General features: G+C 33.4%; 1 protein-coding gene across 3 annotated transcripts in view; it reads left to right on the top strand.

Annotated features, from left to right (window-relative positions):
- PIK3C2G (phosphatidylinositol-4-phosphate 3-kinase catalytic subunit type 2 gamma) overlaps positions 1-27,440 on the top strand; it is a 357,132-nt gene that overhangs the window by 92,125 nt on the left and 237,567 nt on the right. For all 3 annotated transcript variants that reach the window (XM_061204611.1, XM_061204610.1, XM_061204612.1), the window contains 2 exons: positions 5,199-5,329; positions 12,465-12,653. In XM_061204611.1, the coding sequence (XP_061060594.1) occupies positions 5,199-5,329; positions 12,465-12,653 (320 nt within the window). The remainder of the gene's footprint in view (positions 1-5,198; positions 5,330-12,464; positions 12,654-27,440) is intronic.

The raw sequence follows: 27,440 nt of genomic DNA, 5'->3' as shown, positions 1-27,440 counted from the left end.
AATGCTCCAACTAAAACACATAGACTGGCTGACTGGATACAAAAACAAGACCTGTGTATATGCTGTCTACAAGAGACCCACTTCAGACCTAGGGAGACACACAGGCTGAAAGTGAGGGGATGGAAAAAGATGTTCCGTGCAAATGGAAATCAAAAGAAAGCTGGAGTAGCAATACTCAGATCAGACAAAATAGACTTTAAAATAAAGACTATTACAGGAGGCAACGAAGGACACTGCATAATGATCAAGGAATCAATCCAAGAAGAAGATATAACGATTATAAATATTTATGCACCTAACATAGGAGCACCTCAATACCTAAGTCAAATGCTAACAGCCATAAAAGGGGAAATCAACAGTAGCACAATACTAGTAGGGGACTTTAACACCCCACTTTTACCAATGGACAGATCATCCAAAATGAACATAAATAAGGAAACACAAGCTTTAAATGATATATTAAACAAGATGGACTTAATTGATATTTATAGGACATTCCATCCAAAAACAGCAGAATACACTTTCTTCTCAAGTGCTCATGGAACATTCTCCAGGGTAGTTCATATCTTGGGTCACAAATCAAGCCTTGGTAAATTTAAGAAAATTGAAGTGATATCAAGTATCTTTTCCGACCACAGTGCTATGAGACTAGATATCAATTACATTAAAAAATCTGTAAAAAATACAAACACATGGAGGCTAAACAATACACTACTAAATAACCAAGAGATCACTGAATAAATCAAAGAGGAAATCAAAAAATACCTAGAAAAAAAATGACAATGAAAACACGATGACCCAAAACCTATGGGATGCAGCAAAAGCAGTTCTAAGAGAGAAGTTTATAACAATACAATCCTACCGCAAGAAACAAGAAACATCTCAAATAAACAACCTAACCTCACACCTAAATAAATTAGAGAAAGAAGAACAAAAAAAACCCCCAAAATTAGTAGAAGGAGAGAAATCATAAAGAACAGATCAGAAATAAATGAAAAAGAAATGCAGGAAACAATAGCAAAGATCAATAAAACTAAAAGCTGGTTCTTTCAGAAGATAAATAAAATTGATAAACCATTAGCCAGACTCATCAAGAAAAAAAGGGAGAAGACTCAAATCAACAGAATTAGAAATGAAAAAGAAGACGTAACAACTGACACTGCAGAAATACAAAGGATCATGAGAGATTACTACAAGCAACTATATGCCAATAAAATGGAAAACCTGGAAGAAATGGACAAATTTTTCGAAATGCACAATCTTCCGAGACTGAACCACGAAAAAATAGAAAATATAAACAGATCAATCACAAGGACTGAGATTGAGACTGTGATGAATAATCTTCCAACAAACAAAAGTCCAGGACCAGATGGCTTCACAGGCGAATTCTGTCAAACATTAGGGAAGAGCTACACCTATCCTTCTCAAACTCTTCCAAGATATAGCAGAGGGAGGAACACTCCCAAACTCATTCTATGCGGCCACCATCACCCTGATACCAAGACAAGACAAAGATGTCACAAAGAAAACTACAGGCCAATATCACTGAAGAACATAGATGCAAAAATCCTCAACAAGATACTAGCAAACAGAGTCCAACAGCACATTAAAAGGATCACACACCATGATGAAGTGAGGTTCATCCCAGGAATGCAAGGATTCTTCAGTATACGCAAATCAGTCAATGTGATAAACTATATTAACAAACTGAAGGAGAAAAACCATAGGATCATCTCAATAGATGCAGAAAAAGCTTTTGACACAATTCAATACCCATTTATGACAAAAACCTTCCAGAAAGTAGGCATAGAGGGAACTTACCTCAACATAATAAAGGCCATATATGAGAAACCTACAGCCAACATCATTCTCAGTGGTGAAAAACTGAAACTATTTCCTCTAAGATCAGGAACAAGACAAGGTTGTCCACTCTCACCACTATTATTCAACATAGTTTTGGAAGTTTTTGCCACAGCAATCAGAGAAGAAAAAGAAAGAAAAGGAATCCAAATTGGAAAAGAAGAAGTAAAACTGTCACTGTTTGCAGATGACATGATACTATACATAGAGAATCCTAAAGATGCTACTAGAAAAGTACTAGAGCTAATCACTGAATTTGGTGAAGTAGCAGGATACAAAATTAATGCACAGAAATCTCTCGCATTCCTATATACTAATGATGAAAAGTGTGAAAGAGAAATTAAGGAAACACTCCCATTTACCATTGCAACAAAAAGAATAAAATACCTAGGTATAAATCTACCTAAGGAGACAAAAGACCAGTATGCAGAAAACTATAAGACACTGATGAAAGAAATTAACGATGATACCAACACATGGAGAGATATACCATGTTCTTGGATTGGAAGAATCAGCATTGTGAAAATGACTATACTACCCAAAGCAATCTACATATTCAGTGCAATCCCTATCAAACTACCAATGACATTTTTCACAAAACTAGAACAAAAAATTTCACAATTTGTATGGAAACACAAAAGACCCCGAATAGCCAGCAATCTTGAGAAAGAAAAACAGAGCTGGAGGAATCAGGCTCCCGGACTTCAGACTATACAAAAAGCTACAGTAATCAAGACAGTATGGTACTGGCAGAAAAACAGAAATATAGATCAATGGAACAGGATAGAAAGCCCAGAGATAAACCCTCACACATATGGTCACCTTATTTTTGATAAAGGAGGCAAGAATATACAATGGAGAAAAGACAGCCTCTTCAATAAGTGGTGCTGGGAAAACTGGACAGCTACATGTAAAAGAATGAAATTAGAACACTCCCTAACACCATACACAAAAATAAACTCAAAATGGATTAAAGGCCTTAATGTAAGGGCAGACATTATAAAACTCTTAGAGGAAAACGTAGGCAGAACACTCTATGACATAAATCACAGCAAGATCCTTTTTGACCCACCTCCTACAGAAATGGAAATAAAAACAAAAGTAAACAAAGGGACCTAATGAAACTTAAAAGCCTTTGCACAGCAAAGGAAACCATAAACAAGACCAAAAGACAACCCTCAGAATGGGAGAAAATATTTGCAAATGAAGCAACTGACAAAGGATTAATCTCCAGAATTTACAAGCAGCTCACGCAGCTCAATATCAAAAAAACAAACAACCCAATTTAAAAATGGGCAGAAGCCCTAAATAGACCTTTCTCCAAAGAAGATATACAGATTGCCAGCAAACACATTAAAGGATTCTCAACGTCACTAATCGTTAGAGAAATGCAAATCAAAACTACAAGGAGGTATCACCTCCCACCAGTCAGAATGGCCATCATCAAAAAATCTACAAACAATAAATGCTGGAGAGAGTGTGGAGAAAAGGGAACCCTTTTGCCCTGTTGGTGGGAATGTAAATTGATACAGCCACTATGGAGATCAGTATGGAGGTTCCTTAAAAAACTAAAAGTAGAACTATCATACGACCCAGCAATCCCACTACTGGGTATATACCCTGAGAAAACCAGGCTATTATCAAAAAAATAGCTGATTCACTTTGCTGTAAAGCAGAAACTAACACACCGTTGTAAAACAATTATACTCCAATAAAGGTGTTAAAAAAAAAAAGAATTCTAGTGCAAATACATTAACACATACTTTGGGGGATTTTCTCTTTTGTGAAAAATTAGAACGAGAGACAATTGGGGAAAATCCTAATATTTTCTATAAGTGGCTCAAGAATCAGTAACTGTTTGCCTTCATAATATATGAAGATATGCAGTTTGTATAGGGCCTCATTCCTGTATCAGAAATGAAAAAAATTTTTCATAATTGAAATATATCAAATAATTTATTATGGATTGTTCACAGGGAACTCCTGTATTCTCATCTACTACCTTTAGTTTCTCATCTACCCTGCCTTTACTTAGGACCAATATAAAATTGAATTAGCTCATTAAATACTATTTCTAGTATTTTTGTTTTATGTGTTTAAAATATTTGGATACATAAAGAGTAAAGTGTAACATGCTAATACTGCAGGCACTTCCCTCCAAGGCATCAAAATTACTCTTTCTGTCAAGAGGCAAAATTTACTGTAATATTGCTTTGGTTTAGCATTTCTGTTACTCAACTCTTTTTTCATGTTGGAATAATAAGTGATAATTATAACAAATTTATATTGATAATTATAACAAATTTATAATAAGTGATAATTATAACAAATTTATACCAAAATTATAACAAATTTGTTTTTATTTATATCAAAACAAATTTTGCAACAAATTTCAAAGGTTACAGAATAAAATTGCTAAGACTTTTTCAAATAAGAGCCCAAATAGATTAAACTGCATCTCACATTCTACCTTATAATATTCTTCCATTTTTCTCGGAGATCACAACCTAAGATAGTTCAGCAGGGAAAAATAAATTCTTTAGATTTTCCAATATGAAAATGAAAAATAATATATGATACTCTTAAGCAAATATTTTGGGCCGTAAAATATTTAGCTCATTTACATACTTGGAAACTATTTTTTGTTAACAATTATTTTATTTACAAGAATCAGATTATCACTTAAACATGGTTTAGTGGAAAGCATGTTGAGCCAGGAAAAAAGAAGGCCTGCATTCTACTTCTGTCTATAAAGCTGAACTATAGAGCCACAGCAAAAATATTCTATTTGGTTTTATACTCGTGAAACAGATCTTTACCAGAGAAGATTTCACTATCATGTCTACAGAGTGGTTCACAGACTTACAGATTTCAGGTAGTAGAGACCAACATAAAGTAACTCTTTTTATTTTATCAAGTGATTATATGAAAAAAGTGTAATTACCATCTATAATTTTCATCATTTAATAATAGAAAGACATTTTAGTAATGAAAATTGGAAAGGATGTAATTTCAGCACTAAACAAAAATGTAACATTTAACTGTATGAAAAGTTCATATGTTATTATTTTTCTCATTTTTTCTAAGATAATGTTACAGTCTACTAATTTATATACCATTTATATAAATAATTGAGGATTTGCCAAATATCATGTATATTTAAACACCAAGTCCAAACCGTAATGATTCTTTTAAAATTATTTTTAAATAATAAAAAGCACAGAAAATATAGGGTATTTATTTTACTTTAGTTTCTATAAATCTAAGATAGAAATCATTAAATTAATAATGCATTTTTCAGGCATTTGATACATGGCAAACCATTTTATTTATTTCAGATTGATTTTCCAGCTACTGAGTGGGAATATATGAAACTTGATTCTGAAGAGAATAGAAGTGATCTTGAAGAACCACCAAAAGAATGTTTAAAGCATATTGCCAGACTTTCACAGAAACAGTCTCCCTTGCTGTAAGTGACCCAGTTCTTGGGAGGGAATTTTGCCTGCTGTTCATGATACCAGCAGTCATACTAGAAGCACTCATATCTTTCAAGAGTGAACCTTCCTTCCCACGTAACTCCTTTCATTTCCTAAAATCATGCCTGTTGGATGATCAACTAATGTTTAGGAACTAAATTAGTAATTTTTCATGTTTTTTTAAAGATTTTTTTTTTCCCTTGGGGCATTTAGCAACTTTAAGTTTGGTCAAAGGAAAAATAAAAGGATTGGAGATCATTCAGTTCAAAACAACAAAGCAGAGACTGATATAGATCAGCATTTAACAGTGATAAACCATTGCTCAGTCCTTCAAGTAGGTAGTAAACAGGAAAATGCAAAATTTAATTATAATGGCAGATTAAAAAAGAACAGAAATAAATCGTGTTTTAATAGCACTAAATTAGTAACTAAGGAGTACTTAAATTTTGTCAAACAGTAATTCTCTGGGGAAAAAAAAATACCAGGAAGAATTATAAGAGAATACTAATTCTCTCTTTGTAATTACTGCTTGACTTTAATATTTGGTAATATCTAAGCCACAGCTTATGGTTCTCATTACTAACATGGCAAAAGCATAAAACTAAGAAAGCAACTCTTTATGTGTGTGTGTGTGTATATATATATATATATATATATACATATATTTATGGTGATAATATATATATAACATAATAAAGCATTTTATTCCAAGAATAAGAAATTATTTAAAGGTTTTGAATGGGATAGTCATGTGATCTGAATAATCTTTTTGAGTGATTCTTTTGACTGCAAGTTGAAGAATGGATTGGAGAGGAAGAAAGAGTGGAAGCAAGCAGTACAGCAGAGTAGCTTATGTAATATTTTAGGCAGGAGGTCATGGTCACTAGAACTAGGGAGATGGCAGTGGACACTGGTAGTAATGGCTAGATTTGGAGCATATTTGGAAGTTGAGAAGATGTGACTTCATGATTATTAGTAAATAGGAGTTAAGTCAATCGAAAAACCAAATAATCAAGTTAAGTCCATGGAGAATCTAAGGGTTTTGAATTGATGAACTGGGCAGATGTTAGAGTCATTTTCTGGAGGAGGAATAAGTTTGAGACCGTCCAGACTGAGGTGTTGAATGTGATCAAGCATTCCATTTTGGGTAATCTTGTTACTCCCCTGATCCCTAATTTCAACTTGTCTTACTCTTTTCCTCATTCACTTCAAGCCGGTGACATCAGTTTGCTTCACATACTTCACATGTGCTATATTTCCTCTCCCATCTCAAGGCCTTCTTATTTGGTGTTTCCTCTACATGAAATACTCCTTCCTAGTTCTTCACATGACTGAATCATCTCACCCTGTAGGTCTTCACTTAATTGTGATCTTCTCAAAGAGCCCTTCTTTGATCACCCTACCTAATGGAGTTTTTCTCTCTTTACAATCAGTCTTATTACCTTTTATGTTATCACACTTAGCAAAATCTATTATCATCTTGTTTATTAATGTGTTTTTTCTTATTAGCTTGTAAGAACTGAGAGAACAAGGAACCTATCTATCTTGTTTATCACTACATTTCCAGTGTTCTACACTGTGCCTGATAAATAATATATGTGAAATAAATGTTATAATGAATAAAGTTCCTTTGCATAGAATTTGGTATAAAAATTACCTTAAGGATTGAAAATGTTGAAAGACTCTCTTAGTCCTCAAGACACATATTTTGATGATCCATTTTTATACTAGACTATTGTCATCTTAACTAGGTGAAGCATCTTTTTATACTCCTTAATCAAAAATATAAAACCTTGCATTTAACAAGTGTGTCACATATCAGAGGCTAATATATTTGTAATGAGAGATTTTTAATATATAAAAAAGATACTATACATTGAAATTTTAAAATATTCAAACAAAAAATATCAAAACCAACAAATAATAATCACAGTAACTGCCTTTAAATATTAAAGGTTTGTGTTTTTAAATTAACCCCAGTGATTTCTAACTGGTTTTATACTTCAGTTTCTATTTAAGAGAATAACTTATACTATAAAATAAGTAACATTTTCCTCTGTTTCACCCACTCAAATACAATTATCAATGCTCAGTAGAGTACAATTTCATTCTGGACTATGAAAACAGATGGAGACCAGCCTTCAGTGTGATAAAACTTGTGTTAGAAACAGATTAAATTCATTTTCAAAATACCACATTTTATCATTTAGTTGGTGACTTAATTATTCCTTCTTTCAAATTGATCAAATGTAATCAGTCAAAAAGTTCAGACTCAATGAAATTCAATGAAAATGTGCCTATAATATTTGTAAAAATAAGAAAAACACCTTCTTGATGACAGCTAAAAGAATATGTCAAATATAAAGAAAATCCTGGAACATAAGGTATAAAATAATTTGGTATGAAAGAAATTATGCTTCCACTTCTAGCCATGAAGATTACCTATTACTAGACTAATCCTCCTGAATTAAAGAAATATGACACAAGAAAAATACATATGAAACAACTGCTCTCAGAAATTGAACAGACAGGCCTTGAGGTGAACCCATTAATAAAGTGACTTTCAGCCCAGAGGCATTTTCTGTACCATAGATCTGGGAGATATAATTCAAGAAGAGCATGCAGGTCTTGCTGAGATTTAAAAAAAAAAAAAAAAAGACAGAGATCGGAGTTTAATGATGCTGAGGCAGCTGGAATTTACAGAGCATAATAGTAGAGAAAAGGAAGGTGTACAGGATAGAAGCTATAGAAATATGTATTGGTGTCCCCTTATATATTTAGCTGAGTACTAAGCTACTCTTGAGCAGATAGAGATTTTGTAGGGACTGCAAAAGAACTGCTACAGGGAGATGTGAAATAAATGCAGATTCTAGAGGTTGCCCAATTCTGGGAGACATAGAAATTCCGACTAGTAATAATAGAGAAAGATCACCACACCCCAGCATTCAATAAAGAAATCAGAAAGGTGCATATTAGGAGTAAGTGTGCCCTAGCCCAAGATTAAGGACTATACTTGGCCTAGCCTAACAAATCGTAAAAACAAGCCTCAAAAGGATCAAGCTGATCTGCTAGTAATTAAACGGACTACTAAAAAAATTGAAACATTCAACACTCAAAAGATAGCAAAAAGCAGAATTTTAAAGGTTTAGTGTACAATCAATAATTGCTAGACATAGGAAGAGTCAGGAATATATAACCATAGCCCAAGATGGGGGAAAGCAGTTAACAGAAACAGATCCAAATATTTTACAACTATTATAAAGACTTCTGTGGATTTAAATAAAAAGATATGTATGAGTGAACAAATGAAGTCTCAGCAGAAAAATGGAAACTTAGGAACTGAAAAGCACAATATCTAAATTTTTAAAAATCACTGGAAAAGCTTAATAGATTGCATAATGAAGAAAAAAAGAACAGTGAGCTTGAAGAATGGGCTATAGAAATTATCCATGTTGAAGTACAGAAAGAACAAAACCTGAAAATAGTGATAGAGCCTTGTGACCTGTGGGGCAATATCAAGTAATATAATATGTGTGTATTGGACACACAGGAGAGAAGAGAGAGATTGAAGTAAAAAAAAAAAAAAAACTGAAAGAAATAATAGCCAAAATTTTACAACTTTGATTAAAAAAAAAATCAACCCACAGATATAAGAAGCTTAGCAAATCCCAAGCGTGTGTGCATGTGCACACACACACACCACCTAAGCACATTATAGTCAAATTTCTGAAAACTAAAGATAAAGATAAATTTTTTCTAAAGCATCAGAGAAAATCAACAAATTGCATCCATGGGAACAACTATAATTCAGCAGATTACTCATTAACTGAGGATTTCTCATTAGAAGCAATGGAAGCCAAAAGACATTATAACATTATCTTGCATTTTGAAAGGGGAAAAGAAAAAACATCAACTTAAAATTATATAACCAGTAAAATTACATTTCAAAAATTAAGGCAAAATTAAAACATTTTCAACTAAGCACAGCTGAGTTAGTTATAAGCTCATCTGTACTATAAGAAATCTTAAAGAAAATATTGCATGCTAAAAGAAGTGATAAGTAGATGGACACTCAAATCTACAAGAATAAATGAAAAGCACCACAAAGGGAAAATAGGTAGATAATAAAAATACACATTTTTTACACATTTATTAATTTATTTTAAAAAATAATTGTTTAAACAAAAATAATCACAATATACAGCTGGGTTTGCAATATATGAAAGTAAAATGTGTAACAACTACAATAAGAATGAGAAATAGAAAAATAAAAGCATAGTGTTCTAAGATTCTTATACATAAGGTAGTGTAACATTAATTGTGGTTGGCTGTGATATGCTAAAAAAGAATATTATAATCTTGAAAGAAACCACACCCCCCAAATTTTAAGAGTACATTTAAAAGTCAAAAAGATGACAAAAATTAAATTTAAAAAAATCCAAAAGAAAGCAGGAAAAAAGGAGAAATAGTTTGGACAAAAAAATTAGTAACAATATGGTTGATTTAAACCCAATCATGTCAATATTCTGTTAAATATAAATTAATAAAAACCCCAATTAAAAGGCAGAAATTGTTAGCCTACATTACAAAAGTAATATCCAACTTTATGCTGTTTACAGGCATATATTTTAAATATAAGAATTCAGCTTGATTATAGTTGAAAGAATGGAAAAAGATATACAAGGAAAATCATACCATCTTGAAATATTTGGAAAAAAACATTTGACAACATTCAACACCCATTTTGATAAAAACTCACAAAACTAGGAGTAGAATGGAACTTCTTCAGACTTCAACTCCTGAGTTGAGTCTAGATCTATGGAAAAATCTAGAGTTAACATCGTATTAAGTGGTGCAAGAATGAATGCTTTCCCTCTAAATTGGGAACAAAGCAAAGATGTTTGTCTAAATATTCCTCTTCAGTGTTGTACTGGAAATCCTAGCCAGTGCACTATGGCAAGATAAATAAGTGTTAAATGTATAGAAATTGGAAAGAAAGAAAGAAAACTGACTCTATTTTCATGAGTGATTATGTAAGATCATAGCATTTGAGGTTAATGTGCAAAATGCAATTGTATTCCAGTAAAAAATAGAAAATAAATTTTATTTTTCAAAATTCTATTTATAATATCAACATCTCTACATTAAAAAGTACAAAACTTTGCTAAGAGAAATTAAAGAAAATCTCAGTAAATGGAAGGATATATCATGTCATTGATTAAAATAACCCCTTTTGTTAAGATGACAGTTCTAGTCCTCCCCAAATTAGTGATAAAGATACAGTTGCACACCCATTAGGATGTATATTTTTTTTTCAAATTATCAGTATGCTTTTAATTAAACTCTGAAGACTTGGATAATATTTTTAAATGGGCAAAAATCAAGTGTGGGCAAGAATGCCATGCAGTTGGTTCTATCATACCCTACACATGATAATGTAAAATATTACAACCACTTCAGAGAATAGTTTGACAGTTTCTTCAAAAGTTAAACAAAAATGTGACATACAACCAACTCATTCCCCTCCTTGGTACTTTCTAGGAGAAATGAAAAATACACCCATATGAACACATGCACACAAATGTTCTCAGCAGCTTTATTCATAATATCCCAAAACAGGAAACAACACAAATGTCCATCAAATATGAGAAAGGATAAGAAATTGTGATATATTCATACAAAGGAAGAGTACTCATTAATTAAAAGGAATAATCTACTGATACACTCAACAATATGGGTAATTTAAAAAACATTATACTGAGTGAAAGAAGCTATAACTAAAAGAATATTTACTCTATGATTCCATTTATATGAAGTTTGAAAATAGGTAATATTAGTCTAAAGTGAAAGAAATCATACTAGTGCTTGCCTTTGGTGGCATAAGAAAACTGTTTTATATCTTGAAAAGCGTGTAGTTTTTACTTGATATATGCATTTGGCAAAATTTAATTAACTGAATCCATGCATTCTCTTTTATGTAAATTATGCTTCAATAAAAGAAGGTAAAAGAGAAAAAAATCACTGTTCAATATTGAAAAAATGAATTCAGTTAGGAAAAAATAACTTGTTTTAATACCATAGAAATAATTTGGTTATGGAATTTTTTCTTCCAGGACTTTCTGGTGAGGAAGGTAGTGACAAAACAGAAAAGGAGCCTAAATGTACCTCAAAAATCATCCTCTATAATCCAGTTCTTTCACTTTGCAGATGAAGATGGCTTCAGAAGAAATTGTAGAGAAATATCGATATTTAAAATCTTTCAATAATTCTTATTATCCTGCTTGGGAGTTTTAGTTAATTTAAGCTGAGCAACAGAGTATCAGTTTGGAGGAGACAGTGTTGAAAAGCTGTCATTGTCATGTGAGAAATGCTGTCCTTCAGCTGAACCATGGTCTTGAATGCTTTTGGTCGAGTGTAAGCAAAACATGGTAAACTGTCAGTGAATCAATGGCCCTTGTCCTAGACTTAAATCTTCTGTTAGGACCACTCTCCAGAGGGAAACACTTGAGCACTTAAGGAAGTCCTATTCACTGGCATTTTAACCCCAAACTTCCAGCAAACTCTGAGAATTTAAAGCCAGAATCCAGGGATAAATTGAGATCTTTGTTTTTGAAGTTCAGAGCAAAAAGTTTTCTGAACTCTGATTGAAACTTGCTTTGAAATGAAGGAATATGGTCTTCAAAATATGCCATTTCTCCACAGGCCCACTTGGGTCTAAGTTAATTTATAAAGAATGTAAGAAAGTAAATAGTTAAGCAACTTTGTTCTAAGTAGTACACGCTGCAGGATTCGGATAAACTTGGTCTGCCTTAAAGGAGACAGAGACATTGCCAACCAAAATGACGTTTTTTAAAAAGTGGCAAGCATAAGAGTGAGGAAAAATAAATGTGAATTATCTGAACTGAAGTTTATTTCATTTTATTTTTCTATAAAAAAATAAATTTAGTGGGAAATAAGCTGATAAAATAACCTATCAAACTGTCCCAAAAAGATAAAGGACTTGTTTTCCAAAATAAACTAAAATAAAAGTCAAAGAACTAGACTAACATTTTGTACTGTGTATTTACAGCAAACATTTGTTAGTGTAGCAAACTCCAGTAAATTATAGTTTCCAATCTGGTTTTGCAGACTCTCTGAGGAAAAGAGAAGATACTTATGGTTTTATCGCCTCTACTGCAATAATGAAAATTGCTCCCTTCCTTTGGTCCTGGGTAGTGCCCCTGGATGGGATGAAACAACTGTTTCAGAAATGCATACCATTTTGAGAAGATGGAAATTTTCTCACCCTTTGGAGGCACTTGGACTTTTGACTTCCAGGTAAGAATTGCATGACAGGCATGACATTACTAATGAGAAAAATTTGAAGAGAAAAGCTGTAGGACTATATGATTAATTCAATAGTAATTCCGTTTGTTTCCAATTTCAGTAGCTATGAATATTAAATTTAGATAAATGTAAACTATGAATACAAATTTTAAACAAATCTAAACTATAATTGTGTCTTCTGTACTAAACTTGAAGTATAATTAATGGCCATAGTATCTTAAATGGAGAGTCTAGTTGCTCTTAGAGAAATAACAACAAAAAATATTGAATAGGGAAAAATAAAATTCTCTACTTGTCCCCCTCTCAAAAGAAAAGTCCTTAAAAATTAAAACAATATCTTTTACTACTGAAACATGCAAAGCCTGGCAAAATACCCTGCTTACAGTAGGTTTTCAGTTAATAAGCCAATGATGATGACAAGAATAAAAGGAAAAGCTATCCCTTATATATTCTCCAGATCTTCCCTCAGAATAAAATGCATGGGGGTAGGGGATCGGGTGGGGCAATGATGTCATCTTCTAGTTAAGGAGAAGCATGAGGGAACAAGTGTGGTGTCTGGCTCTGGTTTGGGGAAGCAGCTCTTCCTTGGCTTCTGTTTCATATTCAAAGCCAAGAAGAGATATTTTAAGTCTGTCTTGATGGCATCAGCTCACTGATGCCATGAAGAAAGTCTGCAATCTCTAGAGTCAGAGAAGAATTGTGACACCCAGTTCTATTCTAAATTCTCTCTCAAGATCCTGATGAAGGAGAAAGGAGGGAGAGAAAGTGACACAAAGGACTTTTCAAAGGATTTATTTAGGTTTATTTTAAAATTTGTGTCTTTTATAAAACTTCTAGCATGGGAAAGGAAGAGAAAGTGTTTTCTTTTTCTATTATTTGTAAGAGTTAATAGGTTCCTCTCAATCTTCCAAGCTCAAAATTCACAAATTATCTTAAAACCCTACATGTTTTGTGCCTCTCACGTTGAATATTTTATTCAGTTTTCTGATGTCTTCCATTAATTACTGCATGCCCAGATGCCCACTCTTCCTTGATAGATGATAGATTGATAGATAGATAGATAGATAGATAGATAGATAGATAGATAGATAGATAGATAGATAGATAGAGAATTTTTCTTTTAGTTGAGCTTGCAGCTTTTCCCCTTTTTATAAGGCTTCTAAGTGGATCCTTCCTTGATCTTGCCAAGTAAAATTGACCACATCTTCCTAATACAGTGCTTTGTTTCTTTATGAATTACATTTTATTGCAATGTGTTTACATGCAACATGTGAAACATGTAATTTGCCCATATTGGACTGAGAGCTAGTTAAGGCAAAACAGTTCATCATAGTGTTTCTGTTTCCCAAGGGCTTAATAATACCTGGGACATAGTAATTACTCAGTATTGACTCAATCACTCTCAAAAATACATTATGATTATTTATACTACTTTATTTTAATATTTAAATTATATTATTTGAGGGAATCATCAATTATCTTTATTTCCTACATCTCCTTGTACAGGTGAATGAATTAATGAAATAATGCTATGATAAGAAAATCAATTAACAATTGATTGGTTTCATTGGAATTATTTACAGTTCATACTTGTATTTCAAGAAACTTCTGGAAAAAAATAAGTTCTCATTTCCACCTTACTCCTAACATCTTTTTCTGATTTAGATAGATAAGAATGGCCAATATCTACCAAAATTTTTTGCTAAATTCTAGTTGTTTTTGGCTCAAGTAAGACTTAGAATATTAGCACAATTATTATTTTGTCATTCCTGAACTGATTAGCTCTTAGAAATTTGGCTCAAAATGTGAAGGTTAAAAAAAAAAAGTGAAGGTAACAATTCACAGAGTAAGAGAAGATTTAGCAAATCATATATCCGATAAGGGAATTGTATTCAGAATATATAAATACTCTTACAACTCAATAACAAAACAATTAATAACCCAATTTTTAAATGGTCAGAGGGGGACTTCCCTGGTGGTCCAGTGGCTAAGACTCCCACTCCCAATGCAGGGAGCCCGGGTTCGATCCCTGGTTAGGGAACTAGATTCCACATGCGGCAACTAAGAGTTTGCATGCCATAACTAAAACATCCCACGTGCCGCAACAAAGATCCCGCACACGGCAACGAAGATCCCATGTGCTGCAACTAAGACCAGGCGCAGCCAAATAAATAAATATTTTTTTAAATAAATAAATAGTCAGAGGATCCAACATTTCCCCAAAGAAAATATACAAATGCCCAGTAAGCACATGAAAAGATGCTCAACATCATTAACCACTAGGGAAATATAAATGAAAACCACAATGAGATACCACTTCACACTAACTAGGATGGCTATAATCAAAAAGACAATAAGCATTGGCAAGGATGTGAAGAAATTGGAAATCTCATATGTTGCTCAAGGGAATGTAAAATGGGGCAGCCACTTTGGAAAACAATTTGTCAGTTTGTTAAATATTAAACATCAAGTTACCATATGACCCAACAATTCCACTCCTAGCTAATACTCAAGATAAATAAAAAGTAGGTTCACTCAAAAACTCCTACATGAATGTTCAGACCAGCATTATTTATAATAGCCAAAAAGTAGAAACAACTCAAATGGCCATCAGCTAATGAATGGATAGATAAAATGTGGTCTATCCATGCAATGTAGCAGTATTCAATAATAAGAAAGAACGAATATTAATATATGTTACAACATGAATGAACCTTGAAAACATGCTAAGCAAAAGAAGCTAGTCACAAAAGACCACATATTGTATGATCCATATATAAGAGATGCCCAGAATAGGCAAATGGATAGAGACAGAAAGTAGATTAGTGATCACCTAGGGCTAGAGGAGGGGGAAAATAGGGAATGAGTGCCAATGGATATGAGGTTTCTTTTTGTGGTTATGGTTCCACAACTCTGGAAACATGCTAAAAATCATTACATTGTACACTCTGAGTGAATTGTATGGTATTTATATCTCTATAAAACTATTAAAAATATTTAAAGAGTAATTGTAAAGGTAAAAACTATGACTATATCTCTAAAGCATAATTTTCTTACGGGACAACTTTCTAAAGTTTCTAAAGCATTAACTGGTGGGGTTTTTTTTGGTTTTTTTTTTTTTTTGGTAACTTATTGTTTTATTAAGATGTACCTTGGTCTATTTTAAAGACATTTAAATGTGTTAACTAATATTTTTTGTTAAGTTCATGTAATATTTCTTACAAAAATCTTTGTCAGAATGAAGCCTGTAAGACTGATTAGTTTTCTTGCTTATAAAATAAGAGGATTCACTAGATGGACTTCAAAATTCTGATTCCTGATAACTAAGCATAATTCTGTTTATAGGAGCCTTCTCTACTTAAAGAGATGCTGAACATCTATTTGATTCACTTAATGTTTTAAATATAAAGATCAGATTTTTCCTTAGTGCTCCTTAATACTACCTCATTTTATTATCTACAATAACCTTAAGGCAAATGCTATTATTATTCCAATTTTACCATTGAGGAAACTGAGGCTTACTGGGGTTAAGTTGCCCAACTGACATTAGTAAGTTAAGGAGCTAGAGTTAAATCCAGAGATTTGGAGCTTGCAATCTTAACACTATTGACTTACAGCCTTCCTACATAAATACATACTATTTGTTTACATACTAAATATGTAAATAAAACTATCCTAAAGTAGTTTGATTATAGTAAATAGCAGTACTTACCGTCTTATGCTTGGATGTTTCTACTTCACTGTGTAATTTCTTTTTTTCTGAATAACCAGATTTTTAGAGGTTATAGGGACTGGTTTCAAAGTAGAGTGCTGTTTATTAAGTGTCATTCAGGGAACTTAGTAGAAACTGGATTTATTTGCACATTGAACAGTTCCTTATCATGCATCAAAACAGGTCACTGCAAAGGTTGGAGTATTTCCATTGTACTTATCCTATGACTCCCACTCTCAGTTTAACTGAACTATTAAAAAACTTGAGGACAAGCTGTTTCCAGAAATGAACCTTTCAACTTCTCTAAATTCAAAAGCTGACTTCTCTGAGAACAAACAGTTTGTGCTTGTTAAGTGAGTTGTCAGGGTGAGTTCTTCAGAGGTCTGTATTTTTTCTCCTTTGAATAGTCTTATTTTTTCAATGGCTTAACCTCCTGAGAACTGGTGTGCTCCATTTCTAGCTTGAATAATTTTTACTATTGTTGATTACTTAATCCTGTTTGAAGGTTCACCACCTCCTTTTGGCTTATTTTTAGCAAGAGACATGTTGAGATTTGATTTAGCTCATGTGGGCCATAGGGTGTTAATATTTCCATGACTGAGTGTTAGCAGTGTGTTCACCAGGTACTGATACTTCCATTAGAGAAGGCAGTACTGTCAGAATACCAGAGACCAAGGGCTAACTAAGGTCTGTAGTTCTTGGCAGATGGTTGCTGTTTTCTTGAACCCTGGTGCCCAGGTGCAACTATTCAACTACTAATAATAAGCAGAAATTACCCAAGGAATTAGAAGGCAGTTCAAGGGAAGTATTCATTTAAAAATAGTAACTCTAAATTGGCATCAGAGGATTACATCAGAAGCTTAAATAAAAATTTGACAAGGTACCAGAACTTGCCATCCTACATGATGTGAAATTATTGTTTTGCAGGAAAAAGAGCAATACTTAATAGGCAGTGCCTTAGCTTTCAAAATCAGTTTCCTTGGAAAAATGTTCCACAAAAATGTTTGCACTAAACCACTATATTCTTTATTGTAAAGATTAATTAATGTATGCTAAAACCATTCTTAACTAGCATTGTAAGCAGGCAGAATAGAATATGGAAAAGGTAGACAGTTATAACTTACACATCTGACTAAGTAATCAAGTGATGGACGATGGTGTATCCTTTCTATTTATTTATTGAGCAAAAATATGTGTACATGAAAATTGGCATGCAATGAATCAAAGAAGCCGAATAGGTCATAATGACTGTCTCTAAACAGTTTAGAGGGAAAGACTCAAACTGAAGATCACACAATATACTCTATACTATAATCAAAGTATTAAGTGCTGTATGCCCCCAAGGAAGAGAGAGGCAAATTCTCTCAGGGAAAGTAAGAAAAGCTTCACAAAGGAATAAAATTCTGACTTGAAACATTCATAGGAATTTCCTGAACAGAGAAGAGAGAAAATGGCATTCCAGGAAGAAAGACTAGCATGGTCACAGTTATGGAGGTTCAGAGAATAGTAATTTAATATAATATTAGAAGGGAATTGTACTGGGAGACAAGGTTGAAAAGAGTGGTTCAGTTTAGGTCATTTGGGGCCTCATGAGTCAGGTAATTACTAGGAACTAACTTTACTGCAGCCCATGGAATTTTAAGAATGGGAGTCATACAATCAGATTTATTTTATACAAGGATAATTCTGTGAATTATTGTGAAGGGTGGACTGAAAAAAGAATAGAATAAGAGCAAGGATATTAGATAGATGCAAGTATTGAAATAGTCTACTTGAAAAATGGTCTGGGCCTGATCAAGGCATCAGTAGAAATTTACAGAACAGATTTGAGAAACATTTCAGAGGAAAGTGAAAAAGAGAGAGGAAATAAGGAAGACTTTGAGCTTTCTGATTTGGGTAAATGATAAATAATTATATCATTAACCAAGACGAATTATAGAAGAAAGAGCAGATTTGGGTAGTGAAGTTGGATGCCATACTTCAAGGCTTGAAGAGGAAATGGAGAAAAATAAATCGTGCCTCTTGGAATAGGATTGCTAGTAAAGGCAAGAAGATCACTAAAGTTGGAGGAGGTAAGAAAAAGATTTTGATGTTTGGGGTTCATATGTTTGTTGAAATAAAAGAGCTTCAAGCATGTTTAAAAACTGAGATGAAAGATGCATGAAGGGAAGATCAGAAAACAGGGATGGGTGAACTGACAAAATGAGATGGCACCAACAGCCAACAACCTGGACCAAAAATACAAATGGAAATTTTATCAAGGAGAGGAAGAGAGTAACTTGTTCCTCTCAGTTGGGAGGGAAGGAAAAATATGAATATGATTTTAGATAACTATGGATATGGAAGAGAAAAATGTGAAAGTTTCAGTATTCTCCATGAAGGGAGAGTCAAGGTGATATACTAAAAATGAAGAACATAGACGTGCATAAACCCAAAGATATGTATCTTGCCTTTGTGTACTTTTGAAGAGTTTCTGGAGTTGCGTCCATATTTCATGGTTGATAATATAAGCTTTGAAATCAAACATATCTGTCTCTGTCACTTATTACTTGAATGACCTTGGACAAGTTTTGGGAGTAATAAGCATCATGTACCTTACAGGATAAAGTACTTATGAGAGCTTTCAGTAAATGCTGATAATCATTCTTATCATCATTATCCTCTTCATCATAACTATACTTTTAAGAGAGTTTAGAGTTTTCAGATTTTTTCAGTGTCAAATTGTAAATATCAATAAATTCATGGGAACAATTTCATTTCTAGTAAGCTTCAGTAAGCTTAAATTCACTTGTCAAAATGTATATGTTAAAAGAGTTAGCAACTTAATAAATATTTGACAATGGAATAATGACTTATAGCTTACTTATTAAGCTCTTTTACAATATGTTATGTGATTCGACCTATAAAACAATCTCTTTAATATTGTTACCATCATCTACAAATTCCATTTTACTGATCCCCATTTTACAGATGAAGAAATTGAAACCCAATTTGTCTATTCATTCACTCAATATGTACTTATTGATGGCCTACTTATGCTTGGCCCTGAAGCAAGCATATTAAGCAAAAAGATACATAATCTTGCCTTTATGGAGTTGCAGTCTACTGGAGGTGGGGAGAAATAGGCCACTACCAAATTATAAATGTAAAATAACAGGTGTTATAACAGCTCTGAGTGAAAAGCACATGGTTCCATGATAACATAAAGGAACCAAATCTTTTCTCCAGAGTGGGAAAATTCTTCCCTGAGGAAGTTATGTTTGATTTCAGATCAAAGATGAGTGGGAATGAATTGGTGAAAAAGGAGAGTAAGAGAAGAGCTTCCTGGGAAGAGGGAATCTATGAAATGCAGAAACTCTGTTTAAGAAACGGGAAGACAGCCAGTGTGCCTGGAATCCAGGGAAGGAGTGTGTGATATAAGATGAACAGATATGTTCAGATGGAACTAGAAGATCATGTTAAGGTCTTCTAAACAGGACCATGTTAAGCAACTTGGTCTTTATTCTGATAGCAACAGGAAGGCCATAAATGATTCTCAGTGAGAGAATATTTTGAATTGATCTTCATCTTTCAAAGATTCCTCTGGTTTCTGAGTGAAACATGGATTTGGTGAGGGAAGCAAAAGTAGATGAGAGAAGATGAGCTAGGAAGCTACAGAAGTAGTCCAGGTGTCTGAGAATGGCAAGTCAGCCTTAGAAGGTGGTGGTGGTGGTGACATAATAAAATGAAGAGAATCAGAACATTTAGAAGTAAAAATGACAGGATTGAATGGGGAGGAGTAGTGAAAAAGAGGGGTGTCAAGGATTACTTTTAGGTTTCTGTCTTATGTAAGTAGGAGGATAATAGAAGCATTCCCTAAGATGGGGCACGCTGGGTGACAAATAGATTATAGAAGAACAAGAACCCTGCAGTTCAGGCTTTGTATGTTGGCTTTGAGGTGTGCTTGAGATGACTGGTGGTGGTTCAACAAAGATATCTAAGCTAGAGACCCCGATCTGGAAATCATCCAGAGAAGAATGGGAATTAAGTTAAGGGTGCAGATAAATTTGTTTAGAGAGAGAGGGTGTAAGATAAGAAGAACCTTTATATTTAGATTCAAAATCCCTATTTTTTTTCTTAACATCATGCTGCTTTTGCATGTAACGTCTAATGCATCCAAACACAAAATCTCTCCATTGTGCTTTCAATGCACCACTTGCTTAAGATAGGACCTTTCTAAGCTTGTCTATAAGTAAAATCAAAATGCAATCATAAAGAGGAACAAAATCAATAACTATTCTTTAATTTTAAATAATAATTTTAATTAATACCATGACTATATAGTTAATTCCCAATATCCATGCATAAGACCATAGACTATCCATCAGGAAATGTCTGTACAGTTCCTATGTCCCTTTGGGCCTATGATACATTCTTATTCCTTTTGGTTCATGACTGGATCAATGCCCCGATCCAAACAGACAAATTACACTGCTCACTATTATATGTCTCTTTGATCCACTTAGAATGAAATAAAATTAAAAATACACCCAAATTAGTCTTGTGCATATCATATAAGCATATATGATAATATCTAGTCAAAAGATTAGAAGCCCTTGCTAGAAAAACTGACCTAGTATTCTGGATATTTGGAGTCTAGTTGCAGTGTCACCATGAATGACCTTAGGAAAACAGCTCAGACTCTCTTGAATTTCAGTTTCTTCATCTGTACAATCACGAGGTTGAACCAGGTCTCCAAGTTACCTTGAATTCTAATATTTTGTAATCATGTGAAAATTTTTGAAGGAACATGAATTATTCAGTAGATAGAAGTTGACGATCATCTTAAAGAAGCCTTATTCACCATTTTTCCCAGAAAAAAATTTCTTCTGTCACTTCTGATTGTTTTTTGAAAAATAGCAAAGATATTCATATTGACATATTTCTTCCAAGTTGATGCTGAGTGTGTCATCAGACTCAAAACCTGTTGGAAAAACAGTTCTGTACTTCTGATGGTTTTCTAATTCTAACCTGACATTGGGGTTTTTAACTGTGAATAGCCTCATGGCGTTCTGCCTGAATTCTTAGTGTGTTTTCAGAAGTCTGACATTTCTGTTACACTTAAATTTGACCTCAGATTTCTTTGCTTTTCAGTTTACTCCAAGCTGCTTTTTTTAAAGGTCATTTGTTACATTGCATTTGGCTTTCACCTGTCACTTCAAAAGTTCTTTGAGTAAGGTATTGACCCTATATCGTTTTTCAAACTAGAAAAAGAACGAAAGAGAAAAAGAAAGAAAATAAGAAAGAAGTAGAAATGACAAAATAACAAGTCAAATGGAAAAAGTTGAAAGATGTATTTTTCTGTTGAAATTTCACTTCACAATTCCACTGGTCCTGTTGAAGCTTGTCTGAATCCTTTGTGATATTCCTATAGCCCTCTGAGATGAGAGAAATTATAAATGTTTGAGGGAAAAGAGGAGGAATGACAATTCCCAAGTCAGATGACTGCAAAGCCAATTTTTCATTCAGGGAAGACATAAGTTGATGTGCTGCTATCTTAGAAACAGGGCACAAGTGCTGATTCCTTGACTTATGGCCCCACTACAATAACACATGCCAAAACTATGTTGTATATCCAAAGTTTTCAAAGTGATGTCTATAGTCCTAAGGATGTTTACAGCGATGTCACAAGATTGAAATTATTTCCATAATAATTCTAAGATGTCATTTCTCTTTGTCACACTCATTCACTCATGAGTGTAGAGTGGGATTTTCCAGAGACTACATGACATGCGATATTGCAACAAAGTTAACGCTGAAGCAGGTAGAGAATTCAGCTGTCTTCCATTAAGCCAGACATTAGAGACAAAAATGTTAAACAAGATCATTCTTCTCACTAAATTTTTTCTTTGTGAAAATATAGACATATTTCATAGAAACATAATGTTCATGTTAGCCAGTAATGGGTTTATTAATGTCATATAAAATGAATTGATAAATATTTCTTAAATGTCCTGGTTTTATTTCTAATTGGTTATTGTTGATAGACATAACTCACATAAACAAAAACTCTTTGGAATCTTCCGTAATTTTTAAGAGTGTAAAAGGGTCCGGATACCAAAAAATAAATTGGAGAACTTTTATTGTACAGCAAATTCTAACCACTGGTCAGTTTCTGCTTCTACCTTGAGCCAAAAAATTACCTAAGTACTTGATACTCTTCCTTTCCTGCCCATGTAAAGATTCAATTCCAACTTATTTCTCTGCTTGACTTTAAACTTTGTGTTTACCCTACATTGTTGGCAAAATATAGAGTTGATATTTCACTGAAGTTTCTTTGAAAAATGTTTATCTTGAAGTTGTTTTAATTTTACTTAATTTTTTCACATTTTGAAGGTTTTTGCCACATCTTAGATTCTATCAACTTTTACAGTCAGTCTTCAAGGAGTATTTTTTCTTTGTGTCCAAATGTCGTCATTGGACAGTAAGCTATTTTTAGGTAATTCCTTAACAATTACCATACACAGTTATATTTACCTTAGCTATGGTATCTTGTCCTTTTAGAAATCCCAGAGATGCAATTGTTAGCTCAATTCGGAAGCAACTAAACCCTGAATATATAGAATCACTGCTCACAAAACTCATATAAAACTGAATAGTAAGCCAGTCTTGATGTTTTTGCTTTTGACCATAATTGTTTTTTTGCTCCTCTATTCAGAGATGCTTGGGAAACTAAATTAGATAGCGTAAAGTTACTTAAATGGACATTTAAAAAATTATGAATAACCTTAAATAAGTGATTATTTCACTGGACTCTTGTTATGCCTAATTTTTTTAAATTTCATAATAAATGAAAATATGTTTCACCTTACATTATCTCCTCCCCAACAAGTAATGGAATTTTACTGATCTTGTATCCTTTTAATACCTCAAAACAGATCTCCATTTATTACATTTTAAATTATCTATTTTCTTATTGATTATAAGGAAGTTTCTTATAAATATAAACAAGGACCTAATTGACATAAGCCTGATGAATCTTCTAACGAGACTTTTGTTTATTCCCCAGACTCAAGGTGTTATGTCCATGCCTACAGTAATTAGTAATCCCAAGGTTAGCAGGGTCACTAGAGAGTGGCTCCGGTTTATTATCAGCAAAAATTATACTTATTTTTCAAGCAAATCAGGTCATTGGAAAGTACAACAACCTGGCTTGTGGAAAATTCAAAATAGGTTGCAGTTCTTCTGATACATATGACATTTCAGTGTGTAAATATCACACCACAGTCAGAGAACTAATATGGGTAGCCCTCACCTCATTGAGGAGCGAGTTACTGAGCATGAAATGCCAACAACTATATCCCCAAAGAATGTTTAAATAGTTTCAGACAACATCACAGGAAAGAAATGCCAGGATTTGTGGAACATGTTTGTCCATTGATCTGTGGCTAAGTTCATGGCCCTGAAAAGGTATTAAGCATAAATTCTTCAGGGGCAGAGATCCCTATTTGGGCCTATCATGTTAAAAGAATATTCTCAATCAACTACAAGATATGAGGCTTGTTCTTTTACTCAACAATGTGCACTCTTAAAAGGACATATGATTTGGATCTTTTTTCTAGTGGTAATATATTTGCAATTATTAATATATTTTCATAGTTAATTGAATGAGACTTACTTTAAAAATTATTATTTTTTAGTAACCAATAGAACTTTCATATAGAAAACTTGAAAAACTAAGCATAAAAAAGAAAACTAAAGCCATCCATGACATTTCCATTCAGAAATTTTGTATTCATATTTTGCTCCTTCCTTTTCCATCTTTTTTGTTAAGCATATGGAAAAATGCACACATTTTTCTAAATGGTATTATACTGCACAAATTGCACAATTTTTTCATAATATTCTCATTATTAAATATTATTTTAATATTTTAATGACAGCATGTATTTTATCATATGGTCATAGCACATTTAACTTAACTGCTTATTTTTAGATATTTATATTATTTCCAATTTTGTTTGCATACATATATCCTCACACACACCTTTGATTATTTTCTTAGGAAAAATTCCCAAAGTAGAATTGCTATATCCAGGAGTAAGCACGTTTTAAAGATTCTTTTCAAATACATGTTCCCGTATATTGCCAGCAATATATGAAAGAGCCCATTTCCCAGGAACTTCACCAACACTGCCAGCGTCTCTTTTAATGTGGCCAACTCTTCCTAAAATAGTCAAATTCAAGTTATATTTGGATATGTTTTAATGTCGTTAGGCCTTAGTCACATCTCAAGATGTCTTGTGGTTCATTTCCAGGCAATTTCTCTTCCAATTTCTTCCTGAACTTCAAGTAACAGTAATGAATAAAAAGAGACATTCCTTTCTATGAAGGTGCAAAAACATTCTTCCCAGCATTTGCACATGTTAATACAATATATAATTTTCCTTTTGGACTATACTATACAGATATTACTAGTTTTTTGTTCTCCTGTTCCTGAGGAGCCTGAAAAAAAAGAAAATAAACCCTTCTTTTCCATTACCTTCAGATTTGTTTTTCTCTTACTGTTTGAGAGGAAAAAAAAAATCTGGAATTTGTATGAGTGGTGTTTGTGGAATTAAGCCTATTGCTACCAATGTAAATTATCTCAGAGCACAAGAAATAAGATGGGCTCCATAGTATGATTTTCTTCATTATTATCTTCATGGCCAATGCATTTTTATTAATCACTCAACATGTATGGAGCATGGTGCTAAATTCTAGAAATAAAAAAAAGATAGAACAATCTTTATCTTCAGTTTATATATTCACTAGCTGAGGAATGAAGATACATATATATAAAATGATAAATCCTAATACACACTAGCATATCCTAATTGCCCTGTGGATTTAACCACTCAAGGCCCTTGGAGTTCAGAGAAGTGATTGCTAAAGATTGGCGTAGTGGCCTTCAAGGGGATTTGATCCACATTTTGAAGGAGGACTAAAACTTTAAGAAGAGAAGGGAGGGTGTTCCAAGCAGAGGTTACAGTGCTCACAAAGGTGAGAATGAGCATAGCATTTTCAAAATAAAAATAACATGCAATGAGCCAGAGCAGTTTATTCAGTATTACAGTAGTAGAAAAATCTGGAGTGTTCAGCCAGCCTTGAATATCTAAATGAATAGTATGGGCCTGAGAGGTCCTTTGAAAATAGAAAACCATTTAATGGTTTATGAGAAATGAACTTACAAAATAATTCAGGAAATTTTATGAGGTATTGCTATGAAAAATGCTAATACCAGCATCAGATAATTATGGCCTAGCATAGACAGTTGCAGAAGAAATTGAAACAAGTGTAGATGCTAGAGCCATTGGGATAGAAAAATCAACAGAACTTGGCAACTGATGAGATATAAAGATAAGAGACTACTAGGAATTCCACAAATATATTCAGTTATGCTTGGACTAGGGATATAAATGATTGAGCCTATCCTCAACCATGCGTATAGAATCCCATAAGGAAGGGTGTGATGAACTCAACAGGGGGCTAGAAAGTGGCTGGGACAGCTTCACCAGTAAATTGATGCTTGAGCTTTGACTTCAAGGATGAATAGAATTTCACCAGATGGAAAGGGGGAAGAATTCAACGAAGAGGGCAAAGAGGGAGAAAATATAACCATTAAAATTTCAGGCCTACATGACTGGAGAAAGGTGATAACACAGACTGCAAGACAGAAGTCTGATAGTAGAGATGTTTTAGGTGGAATGATAATTAATTCAATTTAGATATTTCTCAAATATGTGGAGAGTGTCCACCAATCTAGAGGCAATGGGGACACATATATGAATGAAACAGGCAAAATTTTTCTGCTTTCAGAGTGTTTACCTTCTAGTGTTTGGAAATAAATACATAATTACCAGTATAGTGTTCACCAAAGGTTTTTGTTTTGTTGTGATGTTTGTTTTCTGTTTTTCCTTCTTTGTTGTCATTCACATCAATAAGGTAAAATAGGCACACAGGAAAGCATGGATGACTAGTATCGGACCTAAGTCATCACTGAGGCAACAAAATATACCAACTAACTATTCCCTCTAAGACTTCAAACTGTCCTCAAACTGACCTTGACATCTACAAGCCACAGACAAATGGTTTAGTAATTGAGAATAATAAATTAGTCAATCACATTTCGTTAGGAGAAAATAAAGTCTTAGTGTGCTAAAACAAGCTGACCTTCTTCCAGCTTTGCATTTTTATTACACCATTTCTACTCTCCATCTGTGCTTGATGCTATGCTAAGATCTTCTGACCTTAGCGGTACTTCTTGAGATGTGCCTGGACTACATTCTCACTAGGTCTTATTGCTAGAATGTTCATAGGGAGAAAATTATTGGAAAAGTATTTGCAGGTCAGAAATAAGGGTTTTGGATGACTAACCTGGGAAGTGAAATTCTTGTTGCAATTAAAATGCTCAGTTTAAATGAAGAAAAAATATGTAACCTGTTTAAGCAGTGCATTTCAAACTGCTATCAAGGACAGTTGGGAGATACTGAGTAATGCCATTTTTTCCTTTACACTGTAGCTGCGTAGTATTCATTTCACCCTTCAGTAACCTGACATGTTGAAAAGAGACTGGGCATTGGAGACTTTAAAGTTTTCTGACCGCCACAGTATTGAGAGCCAGTCTTTAGAGCTCTCACCTGACTGGTTGAAAAGCATTTTGTTTGTTCCCATACAAAAGGATTTGGGGGTTTTGTTCATTCATGTCTTTGTTTTTAAGTGAATTACTATAAAAAGTTTCCTTCAAGTTTTAAATTATACATACTAATTTTTTGACTTGTTTAAAATTAATTGCTCTTATCAATACCCTTGTTATATCTACTAATCTACATCTAAGTATGGTGTCAAAGTTATATCTAGGCACTTCCCAGGAGCTAGAGATAATTGAATCTAATTCTACTGATGGAGCAAGAGAATGGCAGTCGGAGGAGCCCATCGGAGGAGCACAGTCGTCCCTCAGTATCCTCAGGAGATTAGTTCCAGGACCCCTGCGGATGCCAAAATGCAGAAGCTTAAGTCCCTTATTTAAAATGGTGTAGTACAGTCAA

This window comes from Eubalaena glacialis, chromosome 11, assembly GCF_028564815.1.
Source record: "Eubalaena glacialis isolate mEubGla1 chromosome 11, mEubGla1.1.hap2.+ XY, whole genome shotgun sequence".
In the NCBI taxonomy this organism is placed as follows: Eukaryota; Metazoa; Chordata; class Mammalia; order Artiodactyla; family Balaenidae; genus Eubalaena; species Eubalaena glacialis.
Note: the sequence above shows the minus strand (reverse complement) of the source record. Positions and strands in the feature narration are given on the sequence as shown.